The sequence below is a fragment of the Salmo trutta genome, chromosome 1 (genome assembly GCF_901001165.1).
Source record: "Salmo trutta chromosome 1, fSalTru1.1, whole genome shotgun sequence".
Lineage (NCBI taxonomy): Eukaryota > Metazoa > Chordata > Actinopteri > Salmoniformes > Salmonidae > Salmo > Salmo trutta.
In genome coordinates, this window is record NC_042957.1 from 33520761 (window position 1) to 33534221 (window position 13461).

A 13461-nucleotide genomic window follows, 5' to 3' on the forward strand; every position below is an offset into this window, starting at 1 on the left:
TTTTCTATGCATACATTCTGCCTCAGCGCCACACTTCCCTTACGCTCCATCATTACTGATATAATGATGAATCTATATTATTGAAGTTCCTTGCCGACGCTCTTATGGGACAACAGTAGACAGCAGTGTGAAAGAGAGCCTCATGGGCAGCTCCAACACAGAGGTCAGGAAAGACCATAAACCTTTGTTATTCCAGATCCAGGCTTCAAACAGTGATCAGTTTCTGCCTGGCCTCCTTGTCTGTGTCTGCTCTTGGAAGCTTGGTGGTGTCTTGTTTCGGAAGTCCATAAAGGTATATGGAGACACACACCAGCATTGCTCCGCAAGCAAAGGTAGCAGCTGCATGAAAAGGGAAAATGGTTACTGAAAACCTGCCATGGACTATTGATGAATTCACTCAAAAATATATTCAGATGATTTTTTTTCTAAGCAGCGTTTCCCCTATATTCATTCATTTAGAAATAAGATACATTTCTGCCACGACACACTTAAATGGATAGTAGTTGGCTTAATGACTGGAAATCTATGGGATCAGGTAGCATGCCATTGCGCTAGTAGCAATGCACCCACCACGACCCTTGCCAATGCGGCTGAAAATAAAAATATCCTATATTAGTACTCCTATATTAGACCACTGAAAGCCTAGTGGCTGAACAGTAACTTATGATAGTCCATGCCCACAAAGATGTAAATGATTTGACTCACTTATCTGGAGCCCAAACAGAGTGACGGATGCCACAGTAGAGAGAACGATGGCGGCTGCAGCAGAGAAGCCTTTCATGATATTGTCTGTGTACTTCACCACCACTGACGTGTACAGACCACCCACACTGGCCAAAACTGGAAGAAGATACCAAAATGTAAATTCAATGTACCGCACAAATTTAGATTAGGAAAAGTTTTTAAAATATACATTTCTCCAGGCATTGTAGAAAAATCAGGAATATGTTCATGTGTCAATATTGACTCACAGACTACAAAGCACACCCAAGGCGTGTAACCGTAGAAGAAGCCTTTCTCTACGACCTGAGCGCCCTCAGTCATGTAAACTCCAGCGAGGGTGACCACAATGCCAGACAGGTACATCTGGATGTTCCTCACCCATAGGGATGTGTCTGAGCTCTTTAGGACCTTCTCGAAGTACACCCCTGTTCAAACACAAAAGGGACACCGTTAGATTACCTGCCATTATCATCAAAAATTACATTATAGAATATTAAAAAGATAGAAAGCAAGATTACCTGCAAACCCAGAGCACAACACAGCCACAGCAATGGCCATAAACCCCAAAAATGGGTTCTGCTCCACCTAAAAAGATTAGAACATGTCAAATACTCCTTACATAAAGACATTTAGCCCCCAACTTTCCCATGCCGGCAACTTTGACGCTTTTCTTTAGATCTGAAGAGGTATTGCCAGTAAACAAAGGAAAGCGTGCATTTTTTAATTCCGTCTACCGACCAAGTCATAATTGTGGTAAAGTTCTGTCTACGGCTTAGTATGAAATGTAGCCGTAATGCCAAAGCGGCATTGGCACAAACTACCATAGAATTAAGAACACTAGAATGGACATGAATACCACTGAATGATGAAAATATTGGAATAAAGTAGGCTAACGCAAAAAGTCATGTATCAAATTGTTGCTTACTGAAACTCCCAGTCATCCAATAGTTATAATATATTTGAAGCAATAGCCTGCCCTCGTCTCGTCAACTACATCAGTCCTTCACAAACTGTGGGGCTTGCGAGGTATCGGCTTTAAAAAAGAAACTTACTCTTGAAAGTTGTAATAATGGAATGCACAAGGTGCAGTGTAGAAATTGGGTAGTGCGTCATCAGTTCCTCTTGTCATGTCAGTCATTACATACCTTAAGAGTGCTATTTATAGCTTGATATAAAATACCCAGAGCAACTTGCCCATGTCAGTTGACTTTATTTTATTTAGGGTTTTTCAGTCCATAGATATGTTGTACATTTTGAGTCACTCAAATATTACATGAAGACATTAGACGTGGCAAAATGTATAAAATTGTAAGAAAATTTGCTTTAAAAACGTCAAAATTGTCTTTGCACCCCATGACAAAATGTGTAGAATTACAGGAAATAAGCTTTAAAACCTACAAAATTCTCTCTACCAACAAGGGGGGTGTGAACAGTTTGTCATGAACAGTGCTTGTGCCCATGGAAGGGGGGTTAACGTTAGCAGCTAGTCTGGTACTACACGACGTATACAAAAAGGCCACCAGTGAACCCAGTGTTTTTTACAGTATGAGTGAACCAGTTCTTAGGTTTACTGTACTAATAGTTACTTATTGATCTTGAATAGATAGAAATGTATTTTTACTGGCTTCATGGGGGAGTAACTTTACATCAGATTGAGCTTAAATTGTTCAGAAATATTGAAAACATTATGGGATAATGCATTTACTATAATGTGAAGCTGGAGAGTTAAACATTGTGTAAGGGATAATTAACAACAAGCAGCTATGCATTGTATGGAAAATAATTAACAATGTGGAAGGTGTGTTCCATGACGTCAAGAGGAGTGGAACTCACCTTCCAAGGAAGGTGTATACAAATCTCTGCTGTTAAACTAAATGTTAGTCCAAAAGAAAATGTGAGATGAGCAAACTTATTGATCATGTCACCTATTCATTTGCTCATCTATCACGGCTCAGAAACGTTTAGCATGCAATAATGTAGCAGAAATCAAGTGTAGCCCTATTAATTTGCTCGATCGCGTATAGGAAACTCCAAAAGGTTGAAATGTGAACACAACACGTTGGAAAATATAAATTGCTATTATTTTTTTTTTTAAAAATTTAAAATCGGGATCATGATGAAGATACTCTGAATGTAAGAAACTACGCCTGCTCCCTAACAAAGGTGGATAAAAAATAAATAATTGTAAGTTACCTTTTCAAATTACAATACAGAGGTTCATCCAGGTCAGATTTCTTATTTCTTTACATGATCATAAAGAGCAGATTCTAAGGTTTCTAAAGCACATACAGGGAATCTAAGTGTGTCTTGTCTGTTTAATGAACAAAATATTGATTTCATTTGCAAGGGGCAGCCATGTAGCCTATAGGCTGCACAAACCAGTAGCATAATTTAACTAAAAAAAAAGATTTTATTCCTGCCATTAGATGTATTTAAAAAGGTTTATGCTGGCAAGAATGTGGTAAAAATAGGCCTGTTTGAAAGGGGGTCATAAACATTGCACTCCAAACATAAAAAAAAAATACAAAAAAAATGTAATAGGCAACATACCATAAATCCTATGTGAAAAGTGTATAAGATTCTTAACAAATAGACAAGGCAGAGAATTCCAAACCTCAGACTTGGGTTGTAAACAAGCCATTAGAACATCAGCAGCGAACCAGTATACACTTGACATGCCCATTGGCCAGGTCTCCCTTGTAAAAAAAAAAAATAGGTATTCTGACCTCAAATGGGACTTCCTGGATAAATAAATGTGAAATAAAAAAAGCCAAAACAGAAACACCAAGGGTACCTGGACTTTAGTGGCCTCTGCCGGTTTCCACTGGACCAGCGTGACGCCCAAACACAGCATAAAGACTGAGAACCACTGCAGCCTGCTGAGAGAGCGGTTCAGCATGAGGACCATGCACAAGGCTGTGCACGGGATCTTCAATTGATATGTCACCTAGGTAAGGAAGATACAGTGAGAATATGAGCCAGAGGTGAAGTATAGATACATTACCAGTCAGAACGTTGGACACACCTACTCATTCAAAAAGGTTTTTATTTATTTTTACTATTTTCTACATTTTAGAATAATAGCGAAGACATCAAAACTATCAGTTATGTTGTACCAAGGTAGGGGTGGTATACAGAAGATATCCCTATTTGGTAAAAGACCAAGTCCATATTAAATGGCAAGAACAGCTGAAATAAGCAAAGAGAAGATTACTTTAAGACATGAAATTCAGTCAATACGCAACATTTCAAGAACTTTGAACGTTTCTTCAAGTGGAGTCGCAAAAAACCAAGCGCTACGATGAAACTGGCTCGAGGACAGCCACAGGAAAGGAAGACCCAGAGTTACCTCTGCTGCAGAGGATAAGTTCATTAGAGAGTTACCAGCCTCAGAAATTGCTGCCCAAATAAATGCTTCAGAATTCAAGTAACAGACATCAACTGTTCAGAGGAGACTGTGAATCTGGGCCTTCATGGTCAAATTTCTGCAAAGAAACCACTACTAAAAGGACACCAATAATAAGAAGAGACTTGCCTGGGCCAAGAAACACACGCAATGGACATTAGACCGGTGGAAATCTGTCCTTTGGTCTGATGATTCCAAATGTGAGATTTTTGGTTCCAACCGCCATGTCTTTGTGAGACGCAGAGTATCTGAACGGATGATCTCCGCATGTGTAGTTCCCACCATGAAGCATGGAGGTGGTGTGATGGTGCTTTGCTGGTGACACTGTCAGTGATTTATTTAGAATTCGAGGCACACTTAACCAGCATGGCTACCACAGCATTCTGCAGCAATACACCATCCCATTTGGTTTGTGCTTAGTGGGACTATCATTTGTTTTTCAACAAGACAATGACCCAACACACCTATAGGCTGTGTAAGGATTATTTGACCAAGAAGGAGAGTGATGATGGAGTGCTGCATCAGATGATCTGGCCTCCACAATCACCTGACCTCAACCCAATTGAGATGGTTTGGGATAATTGTTACCACATAGTCAAAGAAAAACAATCAAGAAGTGCGAACTCCTTCAAGACTGTTGGAAAAGCATTCCAGATGAAGCTGGTTGTGAGAATGCCAAGAGTGTGCAAAGCTGTCATTAAGGCAAAGTGGCTACTTTGAAGAATCTAAAATATATTTTGATTTGGTTAACACTTTTTTGGTTACTACGTGATTCCATGTGTGTTATTTCATAGTTTTGATGTCTCCACTATTAATTCTACAATATAGAAAACATAAAAAAATAAAAAACCCTTGAATGTGTAGGTTTCCAAACTTTTGACTGGTACTGTACGTCAATTCTTAATGTGACATTTTCTGCAGAAATCATGAAATTTGTAGTTTATACCTGATACACAGCTGCATCAAGATTGCTCAAGGCAACAAAGGCCATGTTATTCTGAACTGCATAGACCACAGAGGGAACACTCAGTTTCAGCAGCTCTTTTGGACTCCAAAATACATGTTCAACTATGGATGCTTTTAACCTGCCAAAGCTGCCCGTTTCTCTGCAAGGTGAAAATGAAAACAAACATGTATAAAAGCTGAGCTACAGGGGGCATTAATTCATTCAACAAAATACTCAACACAAGGGTGTTCTACAGTATTTCTTCAAGGCAGAGACCACATGTAAAGAGGCTATCCAAGTGCATTTGGAACATGGACAGTCATGAAAACAGTAGTACATTGGATATACTTACTTGGTCAACATCCCAAGGCTCAAGAACAATTTAATAACTTCTGTGATGCATACTGCTGTTGTAGAGAAGTACATAGCTGTTGATGATACTGTCCTTGTGTATCGTAATACCACAGTGTAAGTTGCTGCCACCAGTGTCATCACTGACAGACAGTAGACCTTGAACATCACACTCACTGGCTCTGTAGAGAGAGGACAAAGATTATTTTTTTTTTCAATTTAAAGTTATTAAGTTCTCTTGTTTTTCAAATCAACCAACAAAGCACATTCCACATTCACAGATGTGACAGACTTTAAAAAATAATTAAAAAATATAATATATACACACATACATATATACACACTAGAGGTCGACCGATTAAAATCGGAATGGCCGATTAATTAGGGCCGATTTCAAGTTATCATAACAAATCGGTATTTTTGGCCACCGATTTGCCGATTTTTTAAAAATATTTATTTACATTTTTTAAAAACCTTTAACTAGGCAAGTCAGTTAAAGAACACATTCTTATTTTCAATGACTGCCTAGGAACAGTGGGTTAACTGCCTTGTTCAGGGGCAGAACGACAGATTTTTACCAGCTTGGGGATGCAACCTTACGCTAACTAGCCCAACGCTCTAACCACCTGCTTTATGTTGCCAAGGTAAGTTGCTAGCTAGCATTAAACTTATCTTATAAAAAAAAAAAAAAAATCATAAATATATACACACACAAAAAAAACGCAATAATAATCGGCATCGGCTTTTTTTGGTCCTCCAATAATCGGTATCGGCGTTGAAAAATCATAATCGGTCGACCTCTAATATACACACACAAAGAATAATTATTAAAAAAAATATATAAACTTGCAGCAGCACTATAAAGGTTCTCATTAGCTATTTCCAGCCTTAGCTGAGACGACGAGCAAATAATTAGTTTTTAGATTTTATAGCACCTTACACAACATGCATCTGCTCATTTCCCTAATCACCCCATTCACTCTTTACAATTTGAAATATAGTTGAGTAGTGGAGACCAGTCTATCAAACTTGGGCTGTCTCTTGCAGAGGTCATAAGTGAGCTTTTCAAGAGGGAGAAAGTCAATCTGGTCAATCCACATTTTAAATGTAGGAGAGGTATTAGAGGCCCACAATAGAAGAATACATTTCTTAGCAAAGTATGTAAATAGTCATAAGCAAATTCTCTGTCAGGATCAAGAACAAAGTCCTGCTGGGCATTAAGAAGATAGATACACGGGGTCATATCAAACTACATCTAGTATTTTCTGTGCAGCAGTATGTATAGATTGCCAGAGTTTGGCAATCTCTCTACAGCTCCAAAATACATGCATATAGGTTCCACTTTCAGATGTACATCTTTTACAGTTAGGAGAAATGTCTGTTTTCATTCTATGGAGTCTCAAAGGAGTGTAATAAAAATTGTAATTAGATTTATTTTTACATTAGTAGAGGAGCAGTACACCCTGTGGCAAACCTCATCACTGATAGTCAGACCAAGGTCCTTTTCCCAGATTATTTTCAAAGGAGTAAAGGAGGAGCCTCCTTTCTCAGAAAGGAGTCTATAGATATAGGAGATTTTGCCTTTAATGGATTGTGCTGTGACAAGAAGGGTTTCAACTTCATTCAACCTATTTCTAAACCTCCTCTTGGAAGTAAATATGTCTAATTTGAAGATATTTTTAAAAAATAATGGGATCTTGGCACATTGAATTCACTGCAGAGCTCTTGAAAGGATTTCAGTGTAGTGGTTTTCTGATGAAATAGGTCTGAAAAGGTCCTGATTCCTAGAGTATGACAAAGATTAAAAGTTGGCATCCCTCAGGGCTTTTGGCAAGTCTGGGTTGCCAACTATAGGCGAGTGAGAACATATTTGGGAGGAAATGCCCAGGTATTTCTTACAGTCCCTCCACGCTAGTAGGGTGCTGTAAATCAAAGGTTTTGGCTATGTTGCCCACTTCACTAAAGTTAATGAAAATAATTGAGCTTAGGGGCAATGAACCACAGGATTGGGCTTCTGAACCCACGTTGACTCTTGTCTGTTTGTGATCCATGCTAGCATGTTGCGGATTTGGGCAGACCAGTAGTACTATTGAAGGGAGGGAAGGGCAAGACCACCCTTAGATTCAGGTTTCGATAGAGTGGAGAACTTGATCCTAGGTTTTTTACTGCCCCATATAAATTTGGTGATGCTTTGGTTAGTTGTTTTGAAAAAGGAAACTGGGAGATAGCATGGGAGCATCTGAAATAAATAGTTCAGTCTAGGGAGGATGTTCATACAGATGACATTAATTCTTCCTCCTAAGCTAATTGGGAGAGAGATTCAGGTTTGGAGATTGTTCTTGATTCGATCCAGGAGTGGAAGATCATTTTCCTTGAAAAGGCTATTCAGATCTGGTGTTATGAAGATCAAGGTATTGAAACCCCTGTGTCTTCCATTGGAATGGACATAGTGTCTTCATAGAGCTGGTGAGTGTAATATTGAGGGCAGACAGTGGATTTGTTAAAATGTATCTTATAACCTGAAACTTGCCATACTGAGCAATTGTGTCTAAAATGGGAGGGATTTCTCAGGGTTGGATATGTAGAGCAAGACATCATCCGCGTAGAGTGAAATCTTATGCTGCAGGCCGCCTGCAGAAACACCCATAATACTTGGATTACTACTTATCATCTCTGCCAGAGGCTCCGCCCCCAACAAGTAGAGCCGGGGGGGGGGGGGGGGCAAGCACCCTTGTCTTGTGCCCCGTCCCAAAGGGAATCTGTCAGAGTTCAGTCCATTAGTAGCATGGCATTTGGATGAGAGTATAGTGATTTGATCCATTTAATAAAGTTTGGGCCCATATTGAACTTTTTTAAGACAGAACAGAAAGCTCCACTCCATCCTGTCGAACACCTTCTCAGCATCCAGTGAAGCCAGCAGGACAGGGGTCTGTGCGTTTACTTGATCAATAATATCAAAAAGACAGCGAATGTTATCAGAAGAGTATCCGTCTCTAATAACTCCAGTTTGGTCCATTTTTATTATTTTGGGAAGAAGAGTGTTTAGTCTTTTGGCGAGCAATTTGGTAATTATTTTGTAGCCAAAATCCAGCAAGCTTATGGGCTGGAAGGACGAGCAGGATAGAAGGTCCTTGCCTTTTGAGCAACACTAATGCGAACTGTGTGCATCGAGTGTGGGAGAACTCCGTTTTTGCAAAAATCTTCCAGCATTGGCATGAAAATAGGGCTAAGCTGGGGCCAAAAAGCTTTATAGAACTCTGGGGAATCCATCTGGGCCTGGGGACTTATTAGGTGGCATGGATGTAATTGCCTCCAGGACCTCCTCAGGAGTAAAGGGGGAGTTGAGATCTTGGTCGGTCTCTGATAGTTTAGGTAGCGAGAGTCCCTCTAGGAAGGAGTGGAGATCTGCCTCCATGTGTTCTCTCAGAGGTATATAGTTTGCAGTAAAAATCATGAAGTTAAAATGTATCTATTTTGGGTCATTTGTGACCTCGTCCTCTGCTGTTCGGATAGCCATGATTGTATGCTCTGACTGCTCTTTTTTTAAATTGGTAAGCAAGCAATCTACTCGGCCTATTGCTATACTCATGGTATTTCTGTTTAGTAAAGAAAGAAAAAAAAAGTTATCCCGAGTATAGTCCAAATTCAGTTTGGCTTTGGCTGCTTTGACTCCAGGAGGTGCAGTCTGGCCATTGATTATGTACTTTTTCACAGCATTCCAGCTCCCTCTCAAGATCTAGCCTGTGTGCTTCCATTGCTTTTTTCTTAGAGGAAGCATATGCAATTAGATGACCTCTTAGTGTGGCTTTAGCAGCGTCCCACATTGTGGCCGGAGAAACAGGAGAATCTTTGTTGTCTTGTGTGTAGTTGTCTATCCATGTAGTTACCAATGTATGGAACGCTTCGTTTGATAACATGGAGGTGTTGAATTTCCAGCTCTTTGACCTCGGAATGTTTTTGCAGAGGTCAAAGCGGAGGTGGACAAAGGCGTGATCTGAAAGTGCTATGGGTCCGATTGTACATGTGGCTGAATTTATGAAACTCTTTGGGATAAAAATGTAATCTATACGGGAGTAGGTGTTAGACATTAGAGTAGTATGTATAGTCCATAGATGAGCTATTAGTCTCTCTCCAGATATCTATCAGTCCCATCTCTTTAGTAAGAGAGTTCAACATCTTTGCAGATCTAGGATTTGTGGTGGGGACTTGAGATGATTTGTCTAGGGTTGGGTTGAGGGTACAATTAAAATCTCCAGCCACCAAGCCAAAGGAAACACAATGCTCATTGAACAGGGTTATCATTTTTGACATGAAAGCAGGAATGTCTGTGTTAGGGGCGTATATGTTTAAGATTGAATGGACAGCCAATTACTGTAACCCAGTTAAAATAGATCTCCCCTCCGGATCAGATATGTTTTTGTCAATTATGAATGGAACATTCTTATGGATAAGTATGGCTGTACCTCTACTGTTTGATTTAAAGATGAGAAATACACCTGTCCCAGCCAAGCTCTGCGGAGTTTGGCATGTTCGGCATCACAGAGGTGTGTGATGTCTGCTTTTTCCTTTTTTAGAGCACATAGTATCTTTTTCCGTTTTATTGCATGACCTAGACCATAGCAGATCCATGTCAATAGATCTAAGGTACTAGTCATCGAACAGTAATCGAACTTTAGTGCAAGTCATCTCTGGGTAAAGGTGGATAATAGTTACAGCTGCGTTCACATAAAAGGAAAATAAATGGTGTACATAAAATAAGTCTCTGAACACCCCAGCCGAGTTCCCAAACAACTCGACATATCCCGTTGTTGAGTTCAGTACGTTGGGATCTCAGCTCAGAAAGGATGTCTTCGACAGAGTGCGAGGTTGGCATTCGTTGGGCCTCGGAGGGGAACGGGTCCTCTTGCTCCTGGCGCTAGCTTTTTCTGAAGCTAGCTGCTTCTTCTTCGAGGCTTTTCCTGTCGCCAATGCTCGAGTCCGGGTAAAAAAAATGTCGCCTTTTGTAGCCGCCATGACTTTTTGACTAAAGCTAAAGGAGTTTAAACTTGAAGTTGAGGTAAGATTAGGAATTGGAAACTACTTGTGCGGAGCTGTTAGTTCATGCGACCGTCTCGTTCGAGGGTCACGTGATCCCCCCAGGACAATGATTCTTGACAGCATGAAGTGTGAAGTTCACAGAAATTAAGAATGAGGCAAGGAACCGAAAATCAGTGTGGACGGCCACCTATTGACGAGATTCGCATTCGTTACAAGAACAATCTATATAGCCAGGGGATAAGTTTAGACAGTCACCGAGCTAGTTGTATCTGGACTCAGCAGGTGGCTAACTAGCTACTTCGCATTGCCTGTCCGTTCAGAGAAGCTGTCTTTTTTCCCCCGCTAGATAGCAAAATACCAAATACAATTTCTTTAGTTTAGTGCATTAGGCTAACTTGTTGCGTTAAATAGTTCCAAAACAGGAACTAGTAAATAACATTGCAAATAACGTTAAGCATAGCTAGCAGATTTCACTTACCGTTAGCCATGGTTAACTTGATTGTTGTGATCCGTTGTTAGACGAATGCTTGGGTACTTAACGTGATCACCTACCAACGTGTCTGACGACACGTATGACTGAACTTTACAACTATGATGATCAGATATGAAATCCTGATTAAGGTCGTCTTCTTTGGTATCATGGCGTTTGCACATTTGTTTGTGCATGCCGCCACCTAGAGTGCGGGAGTGTGTTGGTCGCTCACGTTACATTTTGTGATATAAAAATAAAAAGGAAAGAAATTGCACCACTACACCTATATACCACTATTCAGCGGTGGAAAAAGTACGCAATCGTCATACTTGAGTAGAAGTAAAGATACCTTCATAGAAAATGACTCAATTGCAATTGGACCATTTTCCTGTCATGCTAAGCATGCAAAATGTAATGAGTACTTTTGGGTGCCAGGGAAAATGTATCGAGTAAAAAGTACATTATTTTCATTTGGAATTTAATGAAGTAAAAGTAGTCAAAAACATAAATAGTAAAGTAAAGTACAGATACCCCAAAAAACTACTTAAATTGCACTTTAAAGTAGTTTTACTTTAAGTACTTTACACCACTGCCACTATTTCATAAAGACGGGGCTCTTTTGTTCAACACAACTTGTAACTCTTTTGAAGTAAAACCTTGTACACCCAAGTACTTATCTGCAGCTGCCATCACATTTTCTGTTATTTACGTTCCATTTCTGCGGTACAGTTGATAATCATGGTAATGAATGCTAAAGCCAACCTTACCGAAGCACTAATTCGTATCACTCTGTATTGGCCTAGGCCTACTACTCACCCTTGACCCATCCTCTACTCTCCACTGCCTCAATGGGGATTCCCTTGCTTTTTAGTGTAGGACTAGATTTAATCGGTGTCCGGGAAACGGCCCTGTAATGGGAATATTTAAGATGACTGAAGTTCATATTTAGGCCCAGCCAATCAGAATGAGTTTTTCTCCACAAAAGGGCTTTACTACAGACATAAATACTCCTCAGTTTCATCAGCTGTCTGGGTGGCTGGTCTCAGACAATCCTGCAGGTGAAGAATCAACTTCTTGATATGCCACACCTGTCAGGTGGATTAATTATCATGGCAAAGAATAACTCCTCATTAACACAAATGTGTGCATAAAATGAGTGAAATAAGCTTTTTGTGCAAATTGAACATTTCTGGGATATTTTATTTAACACATGAAACATGGGACCAACACTTTACACTCATGTACATATTACCTCAATTAGCCCGACTAACATTGACTCTGTACCAGTACCACCTGTATATTAGTTTTTTACATTTCTTTACTCATCTATTGTTTACATGATACCTATTTTTACTTAATAATTGCACTGCTGGTTAGGGCTTGTAAGTAAGCATTTCACTGTAAGGTTGTATTCGGCACACATGACAAATAAACTTTGATTTGATATGTTTATATTTTTGTACAGTATTGTAAGCCAGGGACCCATCAGGAAAGCCACTACCGTTGCCGACACTATGCCCCTTTTCCTGCACATTCTTGAGCAATTTCTCTAATTATGTTTTTTAATTACACTTTCTGGTCGTGTACGAGACATGTTTTTAGCCTGCAAGCTACACTAGAGATCATGCAAATTCCCCACTTCTGCGCCACATCTTCATGGTTGCCATGGTAATCAATGTAACACTGCATGAGCCACAGGATGTAAAAGTTGCAATGTTGTAACAGTAGTAGCTAGCATAATGCATTGATGCACGCATCTTACTGGCCTTCTCATTCATTCCATGTCATTAAATGCTCTTTTTAAAAAAAATGTTACTTTGCGTAACATTGTCACCGATCCATTTTTCATTTTCCATTTGTTTTGTCTCGTTTTCCCACACACCTGGTTCTCATTTCCCTCATTATGTGTTGTGTATTTAACCATCTGTTTTCCTATGTCTTTGTGTGGTATTGTTTATCTGTTCATGTATGCGCACATTAGGCTGGTTAAGCTGGGTTATGTTAAACCCTTATTTGTATTTCGCATTAGTTTGTGCTGTGTGCTTTTCGGTCGCCAAATAAAAGGCTCCGTTTTGCTACCAACTATCTAATCTCCTGCGCCTGACTTCCAACAGCCCTTCACGCATATCGTGACAAGGACATAATGGAAACAGATAAATATTTATAAAAGCAGACCTGACGTACACAACTTGGTCTAGATGAAGGTAGCAAAACTCAAGCGTGGAATGTACAGTTCAAAAAGGAGAGGCTGGAACTTCAACTCAACCTCTGACCAAGAACTAACGTCAATCAGCTGAGTATTCATCGGTCTCCATATTTTAGCCCTTGGATAAGGCCTTTCCAATTCACAGAGGTCGATTACGGACTTCCACTTAACCTGAGATTAAGATCACATGGCAACCCCACTTGTTTAGAGTAGAAAAACACATGGCAGTTCTTAAAAAACACTGAAGAGTACATGTAAAAATGGTGCGTCAAAGACTGGGTTAAGTAGCACGTGAATCATACACTAGGTAGTAGGTCTAC

At 39.8% G+C, this 13461-nt stretch overlaps 1 protein-coding gene across 2 annotated transcripts; it reads right to left on the reverse strand.

The window, feature by feature from the left end:
• slc35a1 (solute carrier family 35 member A1) lies at positions 1-11893 on the reverse strand. Of its 2 annotated transcripts, none has more exons than XM_029754142.1 (8): positions 11752-11893; positions 5428-5608; positions 5076-5235; positions 3518-3670; positions 1242-1308; positions 972-1148; positions 706-840; positions 1-339 (listed from the first exon to the last, which is right to left on the reverse strand). In XM_029754142.1, the coding sequence occupies exons 1-8, from the start codon at positions 11876-11878 to the stop codon at positions 206-208; spliced, it is 1134 nt and encodes a 377-aa protein (XP_029610002.1). In that variant the 5' UTR covers positions 11879-11893; the 3' UTR covers positions 1-205. The 2 variants fall into 2 exon arrangements, with proteins under 2 accessions (XP_029610002.1, XP_029610009.1); XM_029754149.1 differs by lacking the exon at positions 11752-11893 and adding an exon at positions 10942-11104.
• Between the last annotated feature and the right edge of the window lie 1568 nt (positions 11894-13461).